At 40.8% G+C, this 25,806-nt stretch overlaps 1 protein-coding gene across 1 annotated transcript in view; it reads left to right on the forward strand.

Annotated features, from left to right (window-relative positions):
* The window catches only part of HTR4 (5-hydroxytryptamine receptor 4), a 373,357-nt gene that overhangs the window by 110,708 nt on the left and 236,843 nt on the right, over positions 1 to 25,806 (forward strand). The window contains exon 2 of the mRNA XM_066589831.1: positions 13,445 to 13,526. Within this exon, the coding sequence (XP_066445928.1) occupies positions 13,501 to 13,526 (26 nt within the window). The 5' untranslated portion in view covers positions 13,445 to 13,500. The remainder of the gene's footprint in view (positions 1 to 13,444; positions 13,527 to 25,806) is intronic.

The following is a 25,806-nucleotide window of genomic DNA, read 5'->3' on the forward strand; positions in this document are numbered from 1 at the left end:
GGTGCGCGCAAGTCGCCCGCAAATCGCCCGAAAATCTGCTCCTAGCCGCGTCTCATTAGAAACGGGACGGAGCTGTCCAGCGCATTGCATTCAATGGAGACGGCAATAGAGCCGCCTCCATTTAAAGCAATGCGCTGCGGGCGAGCCCGGGATGAATTGTCGGTAAGGGCTTAAATATATAAGCCCTTCCCTGCAATTCATCCTAAAATGTGTTAAAATAAAAAAAAATTGTATACTCACCTTCTCCCGGCAGCCGGAGCTCCGCGCGGCTGTCCTGCAGTGGGTGTGAAGGGGGTGTGAGTCAGACCTGCCCCCTGATTGGCTCAGCGCTGAGCCAATCAGAGGCATGCCTCACTCACACCCATTCATGAATTCATGAATGGATGTGAGTCAGACCTGCCCCTGATTGGCTCAGCGCTGAGAGGCAGCAGTCACTCACCCATTCATGAATTCATGAATGGGTGTGTGAGTGAAACCGGCCTCTGACTGGTCAGGGCTGTGACCAATCAGAGGCAGATCATTCAGCAGGAGGGGATTTTAAAGCCCCGCCGGCTGAATAGTGCCGAGAAGCAGTTCAGGAGAACTGACAGCGGCCGCGGTTGGACTCCGGCTACAGCGGAAAGGTGAGTATACAATTTTTTTTTATTTTAACACATTTTAGGATGAATTGCAGGGAAGGGCTTATATATTTAACCCCTTCCCGACAATTCACCCCGCGCACACCGGCAGCCCATTGCTTTCAATGGAGCGGCTGTATTGCCGCTCCATTGAATTCAATGGGCAAACATCGTTCTTCTCTGCCACAGCTGTTACAGCTGTGGCAGAGAAGAATGATTTGTCTTCTATATGTTCTCAATGGGGTCGGCGCTGCTGCCGCCGGCCCCATTGAGCGCATATACAGAAGAGAACAGGAATCGCAGATCGCAGATAGGTGCGATCTGCGATTTTTTGTTCTATAATTTATCGGACGAGCGCATAAAAAGCGCTCATGTGTCCGATACCATTGCAAAGCAATGGTTTTATAAAATCGCCGGGCGCATGTGCAAATCGCGGCTAAAAACGCCCGTCTGACTAAGGCCTCAGGCATAATGAAATAGATCCAAAGAGGCATGTGTGTGTGTGTATATATGTGTGTATATATATATATATATATATATATATATATATACATACACACACATGCCTCTTTGGATCTATTTCATTATGCCTGAGGGCGAACCCTGAGTAGTTTTGATCTTGTAGTATCTTATCTACAAGATTACTTGGTTTCTCTTGCTGGGAACAATCACATGGGTCTTTCAGAAATGGAGATAATGTTTGGAAGGGGCTAAGCACCAGGTAATATTTCTTAATGGTCACAAAAACCTGCTTCATCATCTAGGATCTGATAAGAGATTAAATTCCTTGCAAGCTAGGTAGCTGTTATTTTTGCTATATTCAGTATATTAAAGACAAATCTGGGATTTCTACACACAGAAAGTAATTTTAGTTTACAGAGAAATGACATGCAAAGCAAAGTACATCCATGAGCAGCATCTGATTTTTATATAACTATATATTCTTTAAAAATATCTGTACGACTGGATTTGGAAAGACCAGCCATCATATGTCTCACGTTGAGACTTCTACAACATGATCGCATTGAAGGTCTTTGCTCCATACCTAAAATTAATTTTTTATTTATAACAGCCCAAGAAAAAAAAAATTTAAAATTGGGAGAAACATTTTATTAACCCTTTCCAATCCAATTTGTATCCTGGTTTTCCTAGGGGGGACTTACTCTTTTTCTGTTGTTATACAACGGCGCTATCTGCTGGCTAAAGCCAGTACTGCATAATGTGACACGTTGGATAGGCTCCGACAGCAGAGAGGCTGGCAATGTACAGTAAGAGAACCCCGACGGATGACTTCCAACATCGGAGCTGTACAGCCTTAAATCATAATGTCTTCAGACGTCAGACAGTGGATTGGAAAGGGTTAATACAATAATTTGGGTACAGGTTTCCCCAAATTTTCTTTATCTAATAGCCTAGAAAGTTTGGCTTTGTGTTAAGAAATTCCTCAGTGCACAGTAAATAATTGATTCTCCATTACATCATTTTGAAATAATAGGTACATGGACAAATTTACTAAAATCCAAGACTATACATTAATTTTAACATTTGGTTACTATGTGATTATTAAAGGGGTTGTCTGAGATAATTTTTTTATTCCAAAGGAGGTCCTGCAGTTTATAAACATAATAAAGAGCTCATACTCACCTCTTCCTGCTTATCCTTCGACGGCAGTCTTCCTGCTGGCGTCATCTTTGCAGGCTGCGGTCAGCCTGACCCATCTCCAAACAAGCTGCTGCAGCCAATGTCAGGGCTCAGCGATTGTCGCTGGGGTCTGTCATTGGCTGCAGCAGCAGGTTTGCAGACCATCCGAGGCTGACTGCAGCGTGTAAACAAACAACACAGTGAAGACTCAAAGCCCTGGGGATGATCAGAGAGGGGTGAGTATGAGCTCTTTACTATGTTTACACTCTGTAGGACCCCCTTGGAAAAACATTTTTTTTTTATCTCGGACAACTTCTTTAGCAAATCTTAATATAGTTGTATAATTTAGAATATTACCAAGATTTTACTTTTCTCTCAGACTTCTGAATAAGTATGGTAGAACTACATACAAAGCTTATAAATATCTGTGTCCACAGACAGACTAGTTTCATTTGACTTGGACAAACTTTTTTATAAATTCAACTTTTAAAGTTGATATACCACTAGACCCTATGATGTGTTTACTTGAAGACAAGTTTCTCTTTCTTGTTCTTCCTATCTTTTGCAGGTGCGAGCGTTTTGCGCGTCTAAAATCCCTTTGTGTGCTCGTTTCAATAGAAAACTATTGATTCTATTTAGACGCAGTTTTTTTCACGCACCACTAATGCGTGAGGCCCTAATAGGGATTCTTAACCCTTTCCAATCCAATTTGTATCTTGGTTTTCCTAGCGGGCTTACTCTTTTTCTGCCATTATAAAACCACGCTATATGCTGGCTAAAGCCAGTACTGCATGAGGTGATACATTGGATAGCCTCCAACAGCAGAGAGGCTGGCAATACACAGTAAGAGAACCCCGACGGATGTCTTCCAACATCGGACCTGTACAGCCTTAAATCATAATGTCTTTAGACGTCAGACAGTGGATTGGAAAGGGTTAACATTTGTAATGGTTTTAACCCCTTAACAACCAATGACGTACCGGTACGTCATGGAGCGTCGGGGTATGTATGAAGAGAGGTTGCGTGGCAACCTCTCTTGATACAGTGCGGGCGTCAGCTGTTTATAACAGCTGACACCCGCGGGCAATAGCTGCGAGCGGCCAATCGTGGCTATTAACCATTTAAATGCTGCTGTCAATTCTGACAGCTGCATTTAAATCCCCCGAAAGATGTTCGGGGGTCCCGCACGCCCCCCCCCCCCCCCCGCGCGGTGAGATCGGAGGAGCCGTGCAGGTGTCATGGCAGCCGGGGGCCTAATGAAAGGCCCCAGGGCTGCCTTAACAGACTGCCTATGAAGCCATACCCGTGGGGTGGCTTCATAGGCTGCCTGTCAAAAAGCAGTATGACGTAATGCTATAGCATTACGTCTTACTGCAGGAGCGATCAAAGCATCGCATATTAAAGTCCCCCTGGGGGACTTCAAAACAATGTAAAAAAAAGAATCAATAAAGTTTTTTTTAATTGGAAAAAAAAAAGTTGCAAAAGTTTAAATCACCCCCCTTTTGCCATCTCTATTATTAAAAAATATAAATAATAAAATAAAAATATGTATTTGGTATCGCCACGTCCGTAAAAGTCCGAACTATCAAAGTAGTGCATTATTTTTCCCGCACAGTGAACGTCGTCCGAAAAAAAAAAATAAAGAACGCCAGAAATGCACTTTTTTAGTTACCCTGTCTCCCAGAAAAAACGCAATAAAAAGCGATCAAAAAGTCATATGTACTCCAGATTGGTACTATAAGAAACTACAGAGCATCCCTCAAAAAATGAGCCCTTGCTGAACTATGTCAACAGAAAAATAAAAAAGTTATTGTGCGCACAAAATGACGGTAGAAAATAATTGAAAAAAATTAAATGTCTTTGAAAAAAAAAGGAGTATAGTAAAAAAAAACCTATACAAGTTTGGTATCGTAGTAATCGTACCGACCCATAGAATAAAGTTTTCATGTCATTTTTTTTTTTCATTTTATTCCACTTAGAATTTTTTAAAGTTTTTCAGTACGTTATATGGTACTTTAAATAGCACCATTGAAAAATACAACTCGTCCCGCAAAAAACAAGCCCTCATACAGCGACGTCGATGGATAAATAAAGGAGTTACGATTTTTTTAAAGGGGGGAGGAAAAAACGAAAATGGAAAAAGAAAAAGTGCCCCGTCATTAAGGGGTTAAACATACAGCTATGATCTGGAAACAATACCAATGGAGCTATAAAGCCCATTTATCATAAAATATATGTTCCAAACCATATTATACTGTAAGCACATGTGCTTTTATGTTGACTGTAATAAATGCTTATTACGCCTATCATTCTAGCATAGCTTTGGCTGCTGCTGCACAGTTAGTAAACACAGCTGATATGATTATGTGCTGACATGCTCTTTAGTACATGAACTACATAGATATTATTTGTGTCACATATCTTTGTTGTGCGTTTGACGATTACAGTTACAACGACATAACTAATGGCAAGCACCGACTGTGAGCAAGTTGTTCCTTGGAGAAAGGAGAATGGTACCTGCTGATATAGTGCAACATCATTTTCCACTTGTCAGTTCTACATTAGAAATCAGTGAAAAGAAACAAAAGGTCATCATTTTTTGTAAAATGATTTTAAGAAAATGTCTTTTCAGAACTCATTAAATTCCATAAAGTACAGCCCTTCCTGCCAACGAGCAATCATTAGTGAATGCAAGTCGAATTTGGGTCTCTCTTTGATGGGCATATATTGTATCCCTATCTAGATCTGTCCTCTGAGCTGGAAGGGAAGAGCTTGGAGTATTTTCCATATATAAAAAAACTGTCATTTAAATTTTAGGATGTCAAATGTTCAAACACAAGAGAGCAGAAGTGTTTAGAATGCAGTGCAAACCACTGGTAGTTCTGCATCTTCGCGAAACCAAATGTATTTATCTTATTTACTTAATTTCGTTAATTTAGTAATGATTATATTTTAAAACTCACGTATACAATTTTTTAGACAAATTTTCTGATTTAATCAAGAATACGGATAGCGTGACAAATCACTGCAGAAATCTGGGGGGGGGGGGGTTGGCAGTCTTAGGCCACTGCCACACAAGTGTTATTTTTGCTGCGTAGTATACGCATGTGAATTACACAGCACTAGATTTGAGCGAGTATACTCGCTAAGGCTAACTACTCGAGCGAGTAGTGCCTTATTCAAGTACCTGCCCGCTCGTCTCTAAAGATTCGGCTGCCGGCGGGGGGCGGGGAGCGGCGGGGGAGAGCGGGGAGGATCGGAGGGGAGATCTCTCTCTCTCTCACTCTCCCCCCCCCCCCCCGCACCCCCTGTTCACTCCCGCAACTCACCGCTCACCCGCGCCTTCAGGTGGCCATATATCTTAGATAGACCAGAGCGGAAGGGACTAGGATGGTAGAGCCGGACAGGAGACACCATGACAGGGTGAATCTTTTTTGTTATTTTTTATGTCATTACCTATCTTTCTCCCATTTTTGTAAGTGTCGGAAAACCCCTTTAAAAACATGACAGAGTATAGAATCCTTATTTTACCTTTTCTTTCTAGATGTCATTATTCTGTATTTCTATGTCTAAAATAAATACTGTTTTTTTTTAGTTCACGCTTTATATTATAAATGGTTATTGGTGTACTAAGCAAAGTTGGCCTTAGGGCTTATTCACATGAGCGTATATCAACTGCGTTTTCACGGCCTGGCCGATATATGCGACCATCTGATGTAATGGATTCCAACGCCAGCTAGAAAAGATGGTTCTGGACCTATCTTCCAGCTGGAATACGGTAGTTGGTCCCAAAGACTCCCATAGAGGATCTGCTAAACTCCCTCCCCCTCTCCGCCCCTTGCCAGCTGCCAGCAAGGGGATGGGGCAGGAGATTAGCACACTAACTCCCGCCCCGTCCTGTCCCCTTGCCGACAGCTGTCGAGAGGGCGGAGAGGGGGAGGCAGTTTAGCAGAGCTAAACTCTCTCCCCCTGCCCGACGGTATTCCGGGTGCAGTGTATACTCGCCACACCTAGGCCATCTGAACGGGCACATAAACGGGAGATGCAGCCGTGACTTGGTCACGGTTGCCTCTTGTTCATGCAGTTTTCGGCCATGCTGCGGCTGACTGAGAATCACAGCGCCTGTGTGAAGGAGCCCTTATAAGAAGGGAAATGAATATAGTAATGATTGCCTGATTAGTTAAATGGCTCCTTAAAAAGATTGAGTTTCTAGTACTTTAACATTTCAGTAAAAGATGATATCTTATGTCATTCTTAGATATTTTTAGTTTAAAACTATAGGATGTAAAGCCCTGTTCTTTGCGTCTCTTAGTTCTTGCACCTATAAAATTGATAATGTTTCTATACCAACCGGCTGGTTCTTAAAATATTATTTCCCTGTCATAACCAAAGGAATATATGTGATAGTACTTCACAAACAAAAGAAATAAAAAAACCTTTGAAGCTAATGAACTGTGTGCCCCATTGAAGTGTCCTCCATGGTGTAGAGACACACATTAAAAGCTGTAGAGCCTTAAGAGAGTTTTTTTTCATCTAGACAAGCCTTTTTCATAATGTAGCCACTCTGATCGATGCAACTCTAGTTCTTTTAACTACAGGTTTCCAGCAGGGAAAGCTTCATGCTACCACTGAATGGGAAAAGTAATATATTACATGGCACCCATTTCAATAAATGAAACTCTCCGATATTGTTCATATGACATCCATACCCTTAGAGGACATCAGAGAAAGATGTCCAGATGAAACAACCTGTTAAAACACAATTCAGCTCCTCCGATTACTGTACTTGACTTCGAGTAACATGTTTTCTAATAGCAAAGAGCATATTTTGTTGTCTATACAGCACTTTTTTTTTTTTAAAGAACAATTGCATAAGTCTAGCTGTACATTAGATGTGAAAAATACTGTGAATTCAGCTGTACAAAGCACATATGAAAACTGTGTCAAGTTTTGTCTTTGGATAAGAAATAAGTTTAAAATTGGGAACACCCCTTTAACCCTTTGCAATCCAATTTGTATCCTGGTTTTCCTAGGCGGCTTACTCTTTTTCTGCCGTTATACAACGGTGCTATCTACTGGCTAAAGCCAGTACTGCATGAGGTGACACATTGGATAGGCTCCGACAGCAGAAAGGCTGGCAATATACAGTAAGAGAACCCCGACAGATGTCTTCCAACATCGGAGCTGTGCAGCCTTAAATCATAATGTCTTCAGGAGGTCAGACAGTGGGTTGGAAAGGTTAATCTCTGAAATACAGTATCTTTCAGAAAGCTGGAGACACAGTTTTAGCATGTGCTCTGTAAAGCTCAATACACAGCATGTTCAACAACTAATGTTTAGCTGGACTTATACAATTACAGTCAAATCAAAAATGCAAGCCATGCAGTATGCTGTAGTATAGTTATTCTTAAAGTACAGTAGACATTACTTTTCAATGCAATGAAAACTGCTGAATCCGGATGTATGCCTGCAATTAGATACTGGAAGGATTCTTGTTCTGCATGTGTTTGTCCTTTAAGGTCTATAATAACCATGCTAGCAAATAAAGTTGGAGGGCTTTTCTATTCGACATTGCACTACAAACATGATGGGACCTGAGTAAAAAAGAAATGTTCTGCATTTCTTCCTGCAGTTAAAATCTATGACCTAGGAACCCTGCACTGAGTATATTTCTTGGCATCAGTCACAATTATCGGGATGAACAATGCTAGGGGACCTGTCCAATGTATTTGAAGCATTATAGCGGTACATGAAATTGTGGTAGGACAAAGAAGAACTGAATTATATTATAAGATAAATACAAGAATGGGGTAATCCCATTTTAAACTATTGATGACCTATCTTCAGGATAAACCGTAGAACATCAAGATAGCTGTCAGCAGAGGCATAACTTGAAGTTCCCAGGCCCTGATGCAAAACCTGTAACAGGGCCCCCAACTATAATGCTTTATTCATAGTACTGGGCTCCCTATATGGAGTAGAGAGGCCTTGTGGGCCCCCTAAGGCTCCTGGGCCCGGGTACAACCGCATCCCCTGTCTCCTCTATAGTTACGCCCCTGGCTGGCAGCATATGCGCATGAAATATAAAATTATTTATTGCCTCTTCACCACAGAACCAACGTTTCGGCCAGGGTGGCCTTCTTCAAGCTTGGCTTTCTGCCAGCTATCTTGATGTTCTACAGTTTATATCTTGTAGTCTTTCTGGTTTGAACTCCTCCTGGCTACTGCATACTTCAGCCCGACCCAAAGTGGGATGATTTTGGTGCTGCTGGTAGGACTTTCTTTACTTCTACCTTCAGGATAATTCATCATTAGCATCATCGGCAGGGGATGATGGACAAGACCCTCACCAAACAATTGTACTCCGTATACAGTGTTTCAGAGCCTGGAGGTACTGTTTTCCAAAAACAGGCAACTGATGTATATTGTGCAATGGCCTGGAAAATACTGCACCTACAGTTCTCATTAAAGTGTATGCAAGCTGTGCTTGTAATACGTTTTTCGGCTGCTTCAGATTGTACAGAACTGTGTCTTTCTGGTACACAACAACTCTGGGCTCTAACACAGTGGCCCTGGCAAACAGTGGAACCCCCAGCAGGTCTGCTATTGATGACCTACTCCAAGGATCAGTCTTTAATAGTTAAAAGCTGGAAAATGTCTATAATTAAAATTTTAATTCAAAGATGAAACCTTTGTATCTTATGGGTAAGCAATGCTATCTACTGTGTGTCTTTGTACTTTTAACTGTGTCTTTCCCGTCTCTTAGGTGTGTTGCCTGCTAAGCTTAGCAGAGCTGAAAACTGGAATTTTTCTTTTTTCTTAATTTTATTTTTACAAACAAATTGAAAAATCATAAAGATAATAAGTTAATTAGACAGACTATTATTAACACATTAGCTGTTGATTGGAAGTTGATTATAATTATGATTGCAATACTTTGCACAGGCCGCCCATCCCCAGTATAAAAAAAAGTTCCATCACAATTCTTGTTATTTTGATATTTTTATCTTTACAGGATCTGTCCTGATCAGAGTTTTTTCTCAATATGGCAGAGGGTGATGGATTAGAAAACGTATGCAAACTGCTGTCAGCTTCAGTTTGTCAGCAGTTTTTCAGTTTATATCTGCTTCGGGGCTAAAAAACCATACTGTGAAATGTGATTCTAGCCAAATGCATCATGCACTGAGCCATGCCTTACCTTCATTAACATTGCAAGACTATCTTTCCAGAGCAACTTACACCATAACAGACTTATTTTACATTTTTTTTCATGTATTTCAGAAATCAAAGTGCATTATTTTAACTTTTTAACAAAAAAAAAAGCATGAAATAGTCTTGAAACAAACAGCGTAGCTATTAAATGGACATCAGCCTTTACATGTACCAAGCCACAGTTACAAATGAGTGGATTTGTGTAGACTACTAAGCTGATCATTGTTGTCTTCAATGGAATTGCCCACAGTAATTAAATTCTGTCTGTCCCCTACTAAAGTAAAACAGATTGTCTGCTGCCAGCATCATTGCATATACGGTATAATGTGAATTCGCATTGATCTTACAGGGCTTGGAAGTTGGAGGGGATAACTATGAGCTGTCATGTAACATGTCATTTCTGCCGGCATTTAATAGGTCTATAGTAAATAGTTAGAATATGTTCATCTCGTTAGTTCATTAATGTTATATTTGTCTTATTAGAATTAGTGTTGGTAGAAACTGATTAATTTCCAATATCCTGTTCTTCTATTGTTTGTATTATTTTGTCAGATTTAAAGCTAATGTGTGGTCGTAAACTATATATATATATATATATATATATATATATATATATTCATATCTATAGGTGATAAATATTCTATATATTCATATCTATATCTATCTGCCTGTCTGCTTTTTAATCCTTTCCGATCCAATTTTGGATTCAGGGTCTCCTAAAAGGCTTTCTCCTTTTGCTGTTATACAACAGTGCCATCTGCTGGCTAAAGCCAGTGTGTGTGCGCCAGAAAGACTCCGACAGTGGAGTGGCTGGCATTAGACGGTAAGAACACCCTGTCGGACGACTTCTGACATTGGAGCTGTACAAGCTTCAATCAGAATGTAGGAAGATGTCAGACAGTGGACTGGAAAGGGTGAACTCAGGTCCAAAGATGAGTTATCAGCCTCCCCACACTTTCTAGAAGTTAAAAACTCCTGCACAACCAGTGCAAGAACATTGTAGATCATTTTGATTTGAGACACTTTCAGAGTTGTATAAAATTGCAGTATTTTAATATCCCTAATACGACCACAACACCAAAACCTCCTATTATTCAAGAGAACCAATTGAAAGCAGATCACCATAACGTTCTTGAAAAAAAAGAGCCTTCGGAAGTGTTTAAATCATATGTAATTATATATATTTCTGCAAATGATTTAGAAACTATGGTCCACTTCAAAAGGCACAATTAAAGTTAATTATTCAGTTGAAAGTCATTGTGAAAACCATTAACTGTGCTTTAAATAAGGAATAGAAAGATGACTGTATTACAAGTAATTTTCATTTCAAGCTATGAATAGTCCTAGAGCACTTAATTAGACACTTTTATTATTTATGTGCAATAAACCTCAATCTTTTAATTGTGCTGACAGGCAATTGCATCATTTAAACGCTTTGGGAGCATGCATTACAGATAAATGAGGGTGTGATGGGAAACCTTTGACGTGACTCCTCTGTAATCGATATACGTCAATTTATAGTTTTGCTCCTGGGATCACTAGGATTACACTGTAATCAAATCTTCACATCTAAATTAATCTGTCATCAGGAGAAAGAATCTCAATTCTAAATCCAAAGCAGTCACTGACTGCTAGAAAGTTAACATGATGAAAGAAGGCAAGCTGCTACCTGCTAAATCTCCAGCAGCTGATGTAGTATCCACTTGCAAGAGAGTAATGGCAATTTTAGCAAGAGAGAAATGAATCAAGTCCAAATATAAGGAAAGTTCATTTTCAATAGGATTGTTCTTTTCGTTTAGGACATTTAGAGGGCTGTGGCCTTTCAAGTTATTGATGTTGAAGCGCAGCATAGGCATCAATAATGGCAAACCATCAGTAGGAACAGAAAATATGCAATTGCTGCAAAGAGATAGTCTACACAAGAAATCATACTGCCAATTTTGCCAGTATGTGACTGTAGGCATCGGCTGAACTCAGCTACCAGGTATTTGTTGAAATGGTCTTGTCAGTAGGTTTCTTGGTCCTTGTTGCAACTGGCTTCAGCCTCTAGATGTTGCATATTTGCCCCAAAATGGAGAGGTTCTTAAAAAGTGTTTTTTTTAGAACCCATTTTTAAAACGTGTCAACTAGAAGGGTTATAAGAGTTGCATTTGTGGAAATCCTGGAGCTTGGATTCTGGGAGCCCCACCAGTGAATGTATTTAGAGGTTGTTTGAAGTTATGAGTTAGAGCAGTTGATGTCCACTGATCTGATTAACTGAAAGTAAATGATCCTAAGTACCATGATCCCTCAGACCAACAGTATGAGGTCGTTTAGAATTTGTAGCCTATAACAGACCTCTATGTAAAATTAGGTGGGTGAGTTTTTTACATGCTTGGACTGCTATATAACATGGGCATAGGCCCAAGATGGCAACTCAGTTGATCCTGATCATACGCTATACTGTGTTCACATATTAATGATGAACTTTTGAAGACTAAGGCCTCTCTCACACAAATGTCACTCTTTCGCACTGGCCGCATCATGGCTGAAAAATGCGTGAATGGGTAAAAGCCGCTATCAAGTCGCAGCCAAAATTTGTGTTTTCTTGTCCATTCACACAAGCATGTGCGGCGTATATACTCCGCAGTGTGGAAAACCCTCGGTCGGCATAAATCCTCAGAAAGTCTTCTATTGCCTAAATAGAGGCATCTGTAATGTTTTTGCAGAGCTGGATGTTGCTAAACTCTCTACCTCTTCCTTTTTTTGGAGCTGCTATAGGAGTTTATGGGAGCCGCCAGCATATATTGGCCGACAGATAGGGCAAGACCTATCTTTTTCGGCCGCGTATATAATCGGTCATCAAATTCGGTCGCCAATGTCCTATAATTCCTGGCACGCAGTTTTAACGTAGCTAAAAATCTGTCATCTGAATGACTGCATTGGAATCCAATGCTTCAGATAGTCATGATTTTTTATTGCAGCTACATTGGTCATGTAAAAATGCTTTTGCGAATAAGGCCTAAGGCTGAAGATTTGTAAAGGCCCATTTAGACACAACGATATTCGCTCAAAAGCTGTAGTTCGAGTGATAATCGCTGTGTCTAACTGCACTGACCGTGCAGTTTTCGTTAAGCTGTCGCTCATCGTTGTCTTTCAGCATGCTGAAAGATCAGTTATCAGGAATTCACTGCGGGATACAGCTGATACTATTGTTTCAGCTGTATTCCGCTCCCCGATGACAGTCTGGGTATGAAGAACAGAGCGGTCCAGCTCTGTTCTCCATACCTTGCTCGGAGCACTCGGCTGTATAACAGCCGGGCACTCCGAGCAGAGAACAGCTTGATGCAGAAGACAAGCAGGGGCACCCCGTTTGTCTTCTGCATCCTTTGCAAGGAGCGCTCGGCTGTATAACAGCCGGGTGGTCTGAGCGGGGAACAGCAGAATGCAGAAGACAAGCGGGGGCACCCCGTTTGTCTTCTGCATCCTCCGCTTATAACGCAAGGTGATCACTCAATGTTTGAGCAATCATCTTGTGCTGTAAATGACAACAATTATCGCTCAAAAGACATCTTTTGAGCGATAATCATTGTGTCTAAATGGGCCTTAATACATATTGCTAACAAACAGTAATGAGCACACTTTTAGTTCACCAAACTTTAGTAGAACTGAACTAGTAGAATTCGGTTTCAGGGATAACTTTGCTTAAAGTTGATTCAGATTCATGCCGAATGGAACTTTTAGCAAAATGAATGCAAACAGAGTTAAATTCATTCATTATTACTTTAAATCTACTGAAATTAGGAAGCATTCATTGATTTACAGTATGGTAGGGACTAATGTATAATAATCATGACGTTTGTAGTTTTCTTCTTGCAAGCTTGCTAGTGTATAGGATCTATTGTGTATAGGATCTATTGTGTATAGGATCTACTGCTCCATTGTATGCATGTAATAGTCAACTAATTTGTAACTCTGTACATGTGTCTTTGCAGGGCAAGCTTGATCACAAGGGCATTAGTTTCCCAGCCCTCCATGCCTACTGACTGTGATGGAAGAACTTGATAGTAATGTGAGGTAAATCTTTACTACTATTATTAGTTCACCTGATGTTTATTTTATGCCACTATTCTTTACTGATGACAGGGGCGTAGCTATATGGTATGCAGGGGATGCGGTTGCTCCTGGGCCCAGAAGCCTTAGGGAGCCCATAGAGCCTCTCTTCTCCATATAGTAAGCCTATTAGTATGAATAAAGCATTATAGTTGGGGGCCCCATTACAGATTTTGCATTGGGACCCAGAAGCTTCAATTTACACCTCTGACTGAGGATTAGCTCTTAATGTTTTATGTCGCTTTTACACGGGGCCGCCAGTCGGCTAAACGACTGCAGGAGCACTGACGTCACCACTAAGGTCGTCAGCGCCCCTGCAGAGTGTTTACACTGACAGACTTCACTGTTGGATCGCTAGTTTCTCACTCAATGCTAAGCATTTACACAGAACAACAAGCCCGCAATGGTTTTTAAGCTGACTGAAAGTCAGCTTTAAAAACCTGTGAATGAAAAGTGAGTGTTTTTTGTGCATTTACACTGCATGATTATCATCCAAATTAGTTTGTTTAAATGAATTTGGAGTGATAATTGTCCCCTGCAAATGGGCCATTAGTCTGCTATTCAGGGTGCATTCACACGAACGTATATCGGCTCGGTTTTCACGCCGAGCCGATATACGTTGTCCTCATGTGCAGGTAGGGGGGAGGCTGGATGAGCCCAGGAGCAGGAACTGAGCTCCCGCCCCCTCTCTGCCTCCTCTCCACCCCTCTGCACTATTTGCAATGAGAGGAGGCGGAACGGGGGCGGGGCTAAGTTCCGGGAATTAGCCCCACCCCCGTTCCGCCTCTCCCCATTGCAAATAGTGCAGAGGGGTGGAGAGGAGGCAGAGAGGGGGCGGGAGCTGAGTTTCTGCTCCTGGGCTCTTCCAGCCTCCCCCCCCCCTGCACATGAGGACAACGTATATCGGCTCGGCGTGAAAACCGAGCCGATATACGTTCGTGTGAACGCACCCTAAGGGCGCCCACCCACTGGCAATTTTTTTTTCTTTGCGTTTTGCGTTTTTTCTCAAGAGCAATTAGAATTGAATGTACTCCTGTCCACTGGCGTTTTTTTTTGCGTTGCGTTGCGTTTTTTAACATAGGAACTGTCAGTTGCATATGTGTCCTTATTTTTCTCCTAATGCACCCATGAAAGTCAATGGAAATTAATGGAAAAGCCGCGAAAACGGCTAATATTTTATACGGATAATATTGATGACAATACAACTTTAAAGCAAGTAGTGTATACAGCCTGACCCTGGTGTTCAGGTCCTGGGAGCGCGGGTGATTTTTTATCTAGTCTACAAACGATCTATTTATCATTTAATGACTAGCTAGTAACTTTACAAGTGATGTGTGCGCTTCGCCAACCGCAAAATTCAACAAGTGAACAACAGTTGCTCTGCGTGAAAGCCCACAAACAAGTCATTCATACGCTTTTGTGATTTCGAGCAACTATTCAGACAATAGTTGTCCATTGTGAAGACACCCTAGACTGCAATAGGGAGCAACTGCGGACATTTAAATGTCATGCAAATAGCAGAGAGCATGGGCCTGGATATATTATACAGTATATAGAGACTAAGCGATCGTGTCTTATTCTATTTCTAGGCAAACTAATGGGCGTCTCTCATATAAAAGGACAGTAATTGAAGTTCTGATTGTACTCAGATTAGGGATTTTTAATGCACATTACTAGCAAATAAAGTGCAATACTTGGCATGATTGATCAGGATTTCCTGCAGCGAGCCCTTTTGTATTACATGTGTTGCGTTGTCCTATGTAATCTCATATCCTTTTTATGTTTTACTCATCGGAGAGTAGCTTGACACTTTTGCCAAGAGGTAAAGGAAAAGCACAAAGGCATTACTCTACTGGGCCCTGGCATGACGACTGTACTATTAAATCTCCTAAATACATTGATGTTTTGTCAGATATTGCAGTCTTAAATGTAAAAGCCTATCCACCTCCAGACAGTTTTAATTGAAGCTTCTATACATGACATTCTTTAATGTTTGTTAAATATATTGCCTTTTTTGTATCCTGTACATTTCCTTTAATGGTTTAGATGGCAAAGACAGAAGTGTTTCTTTCTGCCAGATACTTGTGCTATATGTAGGAGTCCATAAGAATGTGTAATCATATACAAGAACAATAACTGCATGTATAAATATATTGGGTCACATGTATTACTGTTGTTGCATCAGAACTCCAGTGTAAGTTATACCTTTTTTGGCATAAATCAATATAGACAAATTTAAAGGACCACACTGGGGATTTAAAAAAAAAAAATCATTATGTATATACAAGTGAGCAATTTTTACCTTGGTTAGATATTTCTTTCTATCTGAAACTTATGGCCTCTTTTTCCTCAGATGATCATGGGATCTCAATTCTGATCAGCTCAGATACACTTGGGGTTATGTTGTCTGAAATTAGTCAATATCTCAGTCTGTGTGATATTACTTGGACCCTACCACTGAAACTGCTTAGACAGGGATAGAAAAGGTGTACAAATTAAGAAATGGGTGGATCAAAACTCATATGGTTGTGAATGGTCCAAAGAGGAAGCAAGGACTGTAGAGGTTCAGATTGTGCTAAGAATAAAGGAAGAGCTGCCTACCAGATGATGCACTACCTAAGTGGGCGTGGGTGAGTGGAAGGAGAGAGCTAAAAGGACTGGTGGTTTTGTACAACACTACAAAGATAGATAAAATTATAAATTGTGAAACCTCTCCTTTTCTTGGTTAGGTGAATAGCCAGCTTGGGAAAAAGTGTTTCGGGGCAATACCTTTTCATCAGTTAAGCTGGTTAACACACACAGCTGCGCTTCGGAGCGGATACTCCAGGTGATTGGGGTTGAGACCTTGTTGAGGGAACCCCTGGGTGACGGTGCTTCCTTATTCTGGTGCTCTGCACCAGTTTATCACAAATAAGTAATCTTACTTCAAAGATTATAGGGAACCTGTCATCAACTATAAGCACCATTAACTAAATTATAGCGCTTAAAGTATAGGTGATGTGGAGTCCAGGGAGCCTCATTACATACTCGCCCAGTCCTCCATTCCTACTGTGTCCCCTGACAAAGTCAATGTGCGCACAGCAAACTTGACTCTTTTCAGAGTGTGCACTCCCATAGAGATTAATGTGAATGTGTGTGCACGGCCTTTTGAAATGAGTCACGCCAATTTGCCGCTGACTTTGCCAGGGGACATTGCAAAAATGGAGGACTGGGTGAGTATTAAAAAAATGCTCCCTGGACTCCAAGTCACCTAAACTATAAGTACCATAATTTAGTTGACAGTGCTTTTACTTGATGACTGGTTCCCTTTAAACCTTTGTCTTAATGCAAAATCATCAAGGTTAATTCTACTGCCATTTATTTAGCGAATAACTGAGTCCAATAATGGCAAATCTTTTATATAAGTGTTGTGATCAGGAATAGGTTGATAAATGGAACTGTAACCAAGGACCTGGCAATTAAACAGTCTTTTTATCTCCTTATTCCTGCAAATGACAGACCCAATGTTGGATCATTCCAGATTTTTTACTCTTGCTTTAATCCCCCCAGATCTAACAAACGGTGCTGTCAGTCACCTACCTGGTGTAGTTATAGAGGTGTAGAACCAACAAATACCTCGGGGGAAAATTGAGTCTACCACATAATTATATATGGCATATGGTAAGCGGGAGAGCACATGAGCTTTATGTTATACCTCCGTAGCCTATGATTAATTTAAGAAATGTACTGCATATTTAGCTAGGTATTTGTTTTTTTGTTTTTACTTCTTTACTACTGTAGAAACAGAACGGCATAGCACTATATTTCTTGTACAGATGGCCAGCAGGTGATGTATATATCTAGTGATAGAAAAAATACTTCTTACACAAGATCAGATCACATTACATTAGAAATTTTTCTAAGAAACTTGCCAGCATGATTTGTCAACCACAGGGTGAACAATGCCCAGTGCTGGTTATCTAATTGTAATCTTCTAGCCAGGAGAGTAACATAATAACATGATAAATAAATGTTACATATAATTATTCTACAGTCTGTGTTATAGTTAGCTGTGAATGATCACAGATTTCTTATTTCTCTTAGCTTCAAGCATTCTCTGGTTTCTCTATTTCTACAGAGCTTTTACTCTTTATTTGCCTTTTGGGAGGTATAATCTTTATATTATACAATAGTCTCAAGTAGAAAAAGCTCCAAGAATGGAGTGCAGATTAAATGTAAAGTGGGGATAAACTTGCCCCCAGTTTTTATAAGTCTGCAGGATCTTCCAAATGTTTCTAAAACAGTCTTGTAGATGTCCTGCAAACATCACAGGGGTTAATCTACTGTTGATCTGTTCCGTATTTTGCTTGGGGAAAGAGCTGAAAGGCAAGAGTTAGGGCCCATTTACACTGAAAGATAATCGCTCAAACGTTGCTCAGTTTGAGTGACAGTTTTGAGCGATCATCTTTGCAGAACTTCAAGTTGCTAATTAGCTACTTAAGAGTTAATGCAGGCGGAGCTGGAAACCCTGATAGCTCCAAGAACAATGCAGCTGTTTGCATATACAAAACAGCTGCTTTGTTCTTGGAGCTTTCAGCTGGTGTCCCACTGAGAACCGCCAGTGGGATACCAGCTGAAACAATACTATCAGCACCACACGGTGAGAAAATCAACGTGCAGCGCTGATGAGAGTCATCTGTGATTTTCTAGCTTGCTAGAAATCATAGATTAACGAATAGTGCACAAAAAGTGCACGATGGTCACGTGTTTAGACGCAACGGTGTCGCTCAAAAGATGGCTTTTGAGCAAATTTTGAGCGATAATCGCGTCTAAATGGGCCTTTAGCCAAGAGGCATGGAGACAGGACAAAGGGGGGAGGCTCCTGCTTTAGTGCACTATCTTGCAGGCAGGCATAGGACAGGGAGGAGGAGGAGGGTCATGACGGATCTCCTTAGAAAAGAAGTGAAGCTTTTTTAGCGCTTCTTTAATTCAGAATAAGTGGATTAACAAAGATATTCAACTAATTAAAATATTTTATTGTCATGTCGCCAGTGGTCTGGGGGTTTATATGTAACGTTAGTAAGACTATGAAAAAGGAGAAATATGCATGTTGGTAGGGAAAATAAGACTTAAGAAAGATCACATCAATACTAGCTGAGCATGCTTTTCCTGCTTGAGAAATAGTGTCAGTTATAACAAATGAGCATTCCCGATCTGTGAGACTAAAGTTGGTATATCCGAATAAAAGAGTAAATTTTTTTGACAGTTTTCATGAAGCAAAGGAAAGTGACTGACAGAGGGGCGTTTGTCTAATTTTAATTACGGAAGTAAAAACATTCTTAGGTACCAGACATATAATCGACCTGAATTGCTCAGCTGTAAATGTAGGATTAGGGATGTAGGAATAATGATTTTTATACAAGTTATGCACAGATAAAAGTATGTTTTGTATCAAAACCAGGTTATATACTCAGCAGAACAGAGTATTATGTCCGTGCAAGCCGCGGGAACAATGACCTACGAAAACGCAACATAAGGGCTGGATAGAAGAAAGGGGAGTAGGGACATGCATATACAATTGGACACCAACAAGTATAAACCAAATGTGCATGCAAACAACCACAAAGACAACAAATGCCAAATACTTATCGAATGTACTACAACTTAGACAAATTATGGAAATATCTATACGTACGTATGAGGTATTGTTTTGTATTTTGGCCAGAATATGAAAGCCCACAAATCCATGTTAAAGGGGTTGTCGCGAGGCAACAGTGATTTTTTTTTTTTGCCCAGTCCCCCTTCTTAAGCATACATTACTATGCACCAGTGTAAATGGCTTTTAAAGCAGGTTTCTACTCACAGTTCTTGTGTTTCATCAACTTATAAAATGTTTCCCAAAGATGGCCGCCGGTTCTTTTCCCAAGGATGCACTGCGGTTTTCTCCCATGGTGCCACGCGGGTCTTCTCCCATGGTGCACCATGGGCTCTGTGCGTTCCATTGCCGATTCCAGCCTCCTGATTGGCTGGAATCGGCACACATGATGGGGCGGAGCTACGTGATGACACGTAGAAGGGGGCGGAGCCAGAACGCCACTCATGCCCGGACGAACCAGAAGAAGAAGACCGGACTGCGCAAGCGCGTCTAAAAAAGCAAGCAGACAGCGAAATTAGACGGAGCCATGGAGACGGGGACGCTAGCAACGGAGCAGGTAAGTGAATAACTTCTGTATGGCTCATATTTAATGCACGATGTATATTACAAAGTGCATTAATATGGCCATACAGAAGTGTATAACCCCACTTGCTGCCGCGAGACAACCCCTTTAAGGGGCCTCGTTGTCTTGTAAGTCCCCACTCTAACAAGAGAACTAAAACCACAAAAAGGGAACCCTGGCTACAAGCTGGGCAATCATTCATATCATCAATATGTATGAGCCGACGCTGAAACCTAGGTGTCTGGTTTGCCCTAGATGGCAGGAACACCAGACAAGGGAAATACAATACACACACTGAAACAAGAGAGTTTACACCTAGTGTAGTCAATACCTACAGGATACACAGAACACAACCCTGTTCGCACCAAGTGACTGCAACATAAAAGGTACACCACACAAAACAAGACATTGTTCAGACTTAGTGTATTCCACACTTTCAGACAAACACTGAACAAGTCATTGTTCACACCTAAAGTCTGCTCATATCACAGCAGAGGAAAACCCCACTCAGAGCCTCATGCATGCAGAGATAAAACAAGACAACTAAATCACAAAAAGGGAACTATGCCTACAAGCTGGGCAATCATTCCAATATGGACTGCCCAATGCTGGATCCTAGGTGCCTGGTTCGCCCTTGATGGTAACAAGCAGGAACACCAGACAAAGGAAATACAACACACAAGCTGAAACAAAACAGTTCACACCTAGTGTAGTCAACACCTTCAGACTAACACTGGACAAGTCATTGTTCACACCTAAAGCCTGCTCACATCACAGACAGAGGGGGAACCCCACTCAGAACCTTATGCATGCATAGATAAAACTGGAGCTAGTTTAAGTGTCCGCATGCCAGAAAAGGGACAAAAGTGTCAAACACACATCTATCACCCACCTGACAACTTACAGGACATCAGATGTCTGGAGACTGCACCTGATAGAAGGGAGAAGGTGCACGAAAAACCTGCAGATAGAGAGATCAGGTGTCCAGACCATCTTCAGGGAAGGTGGGGAAAGCAACTCAAACTAGCAGCATGCATAATATCAAGTCCTTAGAGGGAATGAGACAATGAATAAATGACCAGCACCCTCTAGTAAGAGAGGCTATTATTTATGAGCACAAGACAAATGGTGATTGGCTGGCTGGAGAACTCCATACCATCAGCCAGCAAAATCAATCATACCTACAGCAGGGTGCTCCTGGAAACCTACAGTACTACAGGCCCCAGGAGCACAACATGACACAGAGAGATACTACTATGTTGATTGTTTGCCAGTGAGTAATATAAAATCTAACAAATTGTATTACTAAAAATGGACATAGTGTAATGAATTATATAAGGCCACGTTTACATTAGTGTATAATGCTAAAATAACTGCTGCACTGTTCTTCCTGATTTAGAAATCTCACATTATCCTTCAATGTTTTAATAAGGTTTTCTGACAATATACAGGGTGGACCACAGCAATGTAGCATGCCTCAAAAAAAACGTGAAAAGAAGAAAAAATAAGAGGATTGTTTTTTTGTGATTTACTCACATGTTATAACAAATGTTGGAACTGGTCCCCGTTTACTTCAATGCACCTGTGGGCATGTTGCAACATATCTGCTGATAATGCCTGCAGTTCTTCAACTATGATGCTGCAGATAGTGTTTGTGAGGTTTTCCTTGAGTTTATCCAAAGTATGCAGATTACTGGCTTTAAATTTCCCTACAAATAGAAATCGCTTGTGGACAAGTCCAGGGAACATGGTGACCGTAAGCCCCTGCTCAGAGTTCACTCTCCGTAACAGTTCAGGAACCTATGCCAGTGAGTCGCTAGAGGTGTGGCATGTTAAACAATCTAGGTTTGAAAAAGCAGTACATTTTTTCTTATGCTGTTAGTTGGTTGTAAAACTGTTCAAACGTGTCCAGATAAACCATGTGGTATTCACATTTGATTCACAGAAAATTGGACCCACTATTCATGTTCCTGACACTGAGCAACATGTACCAATTTTCTGCTCATGCATTGGTATTATATGAGTCAGGTGGGAATTTTCAGTAGATCAGTACCTCATATACTGTGAATTCATGTAGCCTTATAAATGAAACCATGCTTTGTTCATCATAAGGTACAGCAATGGGTCCATAAGTTTATTTATCAATCATAGTCAGAAACCACATGCAGTAATTTATACATTTAGCTTTGTTGAGCTCTTTCAGTTCCTGCACACATTATTCTGTATGGTTTCAGGTTCAGAGATTACATCCCTCACCAACACGTCATTCGTGATACAGCAACTTGCTGGGACAGTCTCTGGGTTGATTTTCGGGGGCTAATCTGCTTCTGAATGTCCAGACTGACAGAGGCCTTGGTTTCTTTATGTTTGCAACAGACCTGGTGTGGTGGCATTTCTGAACCAGGCTCAGAATACAACATTTAGCAGGTGGTTTTGTACCTGGGTACTTGTTGGTGAAGGACCCTTGTTTTTTCTTAACTTCTTAACAGTTTTGACATATTTTTATGTAACAAAATTTTTCAAATTCAGTAAATTAAAGACGTTAACACAGAGTGAACTTTACAAGTAGGAAAAAACATAGATGTAACATGCACCAGACTAGTGTTTTTGGCACGCTGCATCTGCTTATAAAATGTACTGAATGTCAGTCAAGCGTGTTACACTATTTTCGTAGCCATTGACATATAATTTCTGTCGGACTATGAAAATTGCATGGGCATGCTGTGTTAACGACATAGCGCACAGCAAAATTCCATTTAAGAAGTGATGGATCTGTACTAAAACATATATGAACAATGATACAAACTACTTATTTTAGCCTTAGGCTGCCTGTCCACGGGCATTATTGAATTGCGTTCCCTGCGGCGATAATCCGGCCACAGGGAACGCAATGCATGCTTTCCATAGCGTTGCTATGGAAAGCACCGCCCCCCTGTACATGAGTGGAGAATCATTGCAATTCTCTGCTCGCGGCCAGTAATTCGCAGCATGCTGCGAATTGCTGCGATTCTCCGCGGTCAGCCTATTTGTCAGATAGGCTGACAGCGGAGATCCGTCTGCCGGTTCCTGCTCATGCAACACTCATGGACAGGCAGCCTTGTTAAGAGTAATTTTCCCCAAAAATATAACGGCTAAATAGGTATATACAGTCATTACAGGCACCTATATATCTTCTTGATCAGTAGTTTGAGGTTTACAAGATGCACACACATCAGAAACTTCAGCAAGTGTCCATCAGCTTTCCTCATGGTAGAAGATCCTCCTTCTCCAGATACAATATCAGAGAAGATGGCCTCAACGTGGTTTCCTGAACCATTACCCATCAGCTGCCTTCATGGGTTCAGGATCTGGGTTCAGGATCTGGCCTCAGCATCAGATCCTGGCACCTTCCACTGACTTCAACTAATCAATTCAATTACCACTCCCGGCCACAAGTACTTTTTACAATCCCCTCCCGGCTGAACAGATTTGATGATTATCTGTTCAGTCGCATCCAACCTTCGGTCACTCCACGGATCAATGTTCTCCACACATTCCTGTCTTTCACGGCTTCTTTCAGTTCGACGATTGACAAGTTGGTGGTAGCCTCGATTGTATCTAGCCATCTTGTTGTTTGTCGTTCTGATCTTCTCTTCCCACTGACCTTGCCAAGTATCAGTCCTGTTTCCAGTGAGTTCTGCGCATCACGTGGCCAAAAAAAGAGAGTCGCTGTTTGATAACTTTCCCCTCTAGTGATATTTTCGGTTTGCTGCGATCTAACACTATCTTGTTCGTTGTCATGGCGGTCCAAGGTATCCGCAGCATTCTCCTCCAGCACCAGAGTTCAAGCGCATCAATTTTCCTTCTGTCTGTTTTCCCCATACATCGTTATGGGAAAGACTATTGCATTGACCAGTCTGGTTTTTGCTGCAATGCTAATATCCTTACTTTTCCAGATCTTTTCCATTCCTTGCATTGCATTCCTAAATGTAATCTATCTCTTGATCTCAGGTCCAGATTACCCATTGCAATTGATTTTGGATCCAAGGATGATGAACAGATAAACAAATATAAAAGGACAGCACCTTGGAACAAATAAAAAAAAAACTAAAAGAAATTTGATATATTAAAAAGACTCACCTGATGTGGACAGCTGTACCCCAAACAAAAGGGTCAGCCACCACATCTGTAGGCAACTCAGATATACCACTTCCTATGCCAATACAGCATCCATAACCAGGAGAGAGTCACGGAAGATCCAAAAGACCAATGCGGAATTTCAGGATAAAGGAAACAAATTTTTTAACAACTCTTCTTGCTCCCTGCTGAACAGGAAATGTAAACAGACAAAAACAAACAGGGAAGTCCTGTGCCACCCCACATATATTCTGGCTATGGTCAGTCTGCCAGGGCTATTTATTTAGTAAATCCACAACCCCTCTCACCTTCATGTGCCCAGAGAGTAAGATGGGGACAAGGATTCATGGTGTGGATGAATATTGTATACTAACCCAACTAATAGGTGCTATAAAGTTAGACAGAAGTATCTAAAGACGTACCAGATGGATCATCCAGCATGAACCACTGTGATAAATTTGGCGCATTTTATGACTGTCTAAGGTTACGCTTTCTAACTATTTGACAATATTAGTAAATCTGCTCCAATACATATAAATGCAATCCTCTCCACTTAGAATGCTGTAAAGGTGTTGTACAATAGATAAATGTGACACCTTCTTGGAGAAAAAAATAGCATCATAATGTCTCAATGAATGGACATAAAATACACAAGGTGAAATATTTTCATGATCCTGATCTTCATCTTGGAGTTTTATCTCCTTATATTTTATTTTGGAGTACAATTAGTGCCGCTACTGAGTTTTGCAATCCAGTCCCACTGTTTCCAGGGAGACAATTTATAGCACTATTTGTCAATGTGGCCTTCCTAACAGCTCAGCCAACACTTAACTAATGGAACGTTTAAAATCTGGTTCCAGCAAATGTCACTTAATATAGCACTCAAGCTAACCAATGGAATTTAATTCAAAAGATGATCCGGTGGCAGCGAATTGTACTTTGGCATTTTAGCTCTGCACCCTGTAAAGATATGCATCCTGCTTATACAGAGAAAGGTTAAGCTACATCTATATTACATTTCCAGGATGAATATTGACACTCCAGCTGATAATCTTTTGTTGTACTTTTTCATCTGTTTACACATGGTGAGCTGTTCGATACCAGACTATGCATGTGCTTATCTTTAAGTCATGATGTGATTAAATAAAGCCTTCCTATAATGACCCTCACATCAAAATTTGCATTTCCCCTAATGAACCACGCTGGTAGGAAAACTCTACATGGGAAATGTCTGCATTTCAGAAGACTTCAAAAGTAATGTTGACTTTAACCCTAGCTCCCCTCACTATTTTTTCTATCACAGTTCATTTCACAGGGTCAAGAAAGACCCCGGTCTTGTGAATGAGGATTCTATTCTTAAATTAAGTAAAGTTGTGATTTTTTTAAATTTAGGTTCTACAATTAAACAGAATGCAATCTAAATATAGTCCTATATCTTTCTAATATTTTAAGAGATTCTAATCAGAAACAGTCTCAAAAGTAGAACACATCACATTCTAACATAGTAACATCGTTCGTAAGGCCGAATGAAGACAATGTCCATCTAGTCCAGCCTGTCTATCCTCCTGTGTTGATCCAGAGGAAGGCAAAAAAAAACCAAGAGCAGAAGCCAATTAGCCCTTTTGGGGAAAAAATTCCTTCCCGACTCCCTAGTGGCAATCAAACTGTTCACTGGATCAACCCCTTCTGCTAAGTTTTTTTTAAGCATTGCACTTAGGGTCTAGTATCTTATGATAAAAATACATTTTCAAACAACTTATACATTCCTTACACCAAATCAATAATACTTTTATCTTTCTAGGAAAACCAATATAGAAGTTATAAGCGTGCACACAAAAAAAGCTGAAAGCCTTCTATCAAAGAATATAACTGGAATTTATAAAAATCAGCTTTATCATTTGGCATTGTGCTGGCTTCAGGCAAAACTGGTG

Source organism: Eleutherodactylus coqui, chromosome 2 (assembly GCF_035609145.1).
Source record: "Eleutherodactylus coqui strain aEleCoq1 chromosome 2, aEleCoq1.hap1, whole genome shotgun sequence".
Taxonomy (NCBI): Eukaryota; Metazoa; Chordata; class Amphibia; order Anura; family Eleutherodactylidae; genus Eleutherodactylus; species Eleutherodactylus coqui.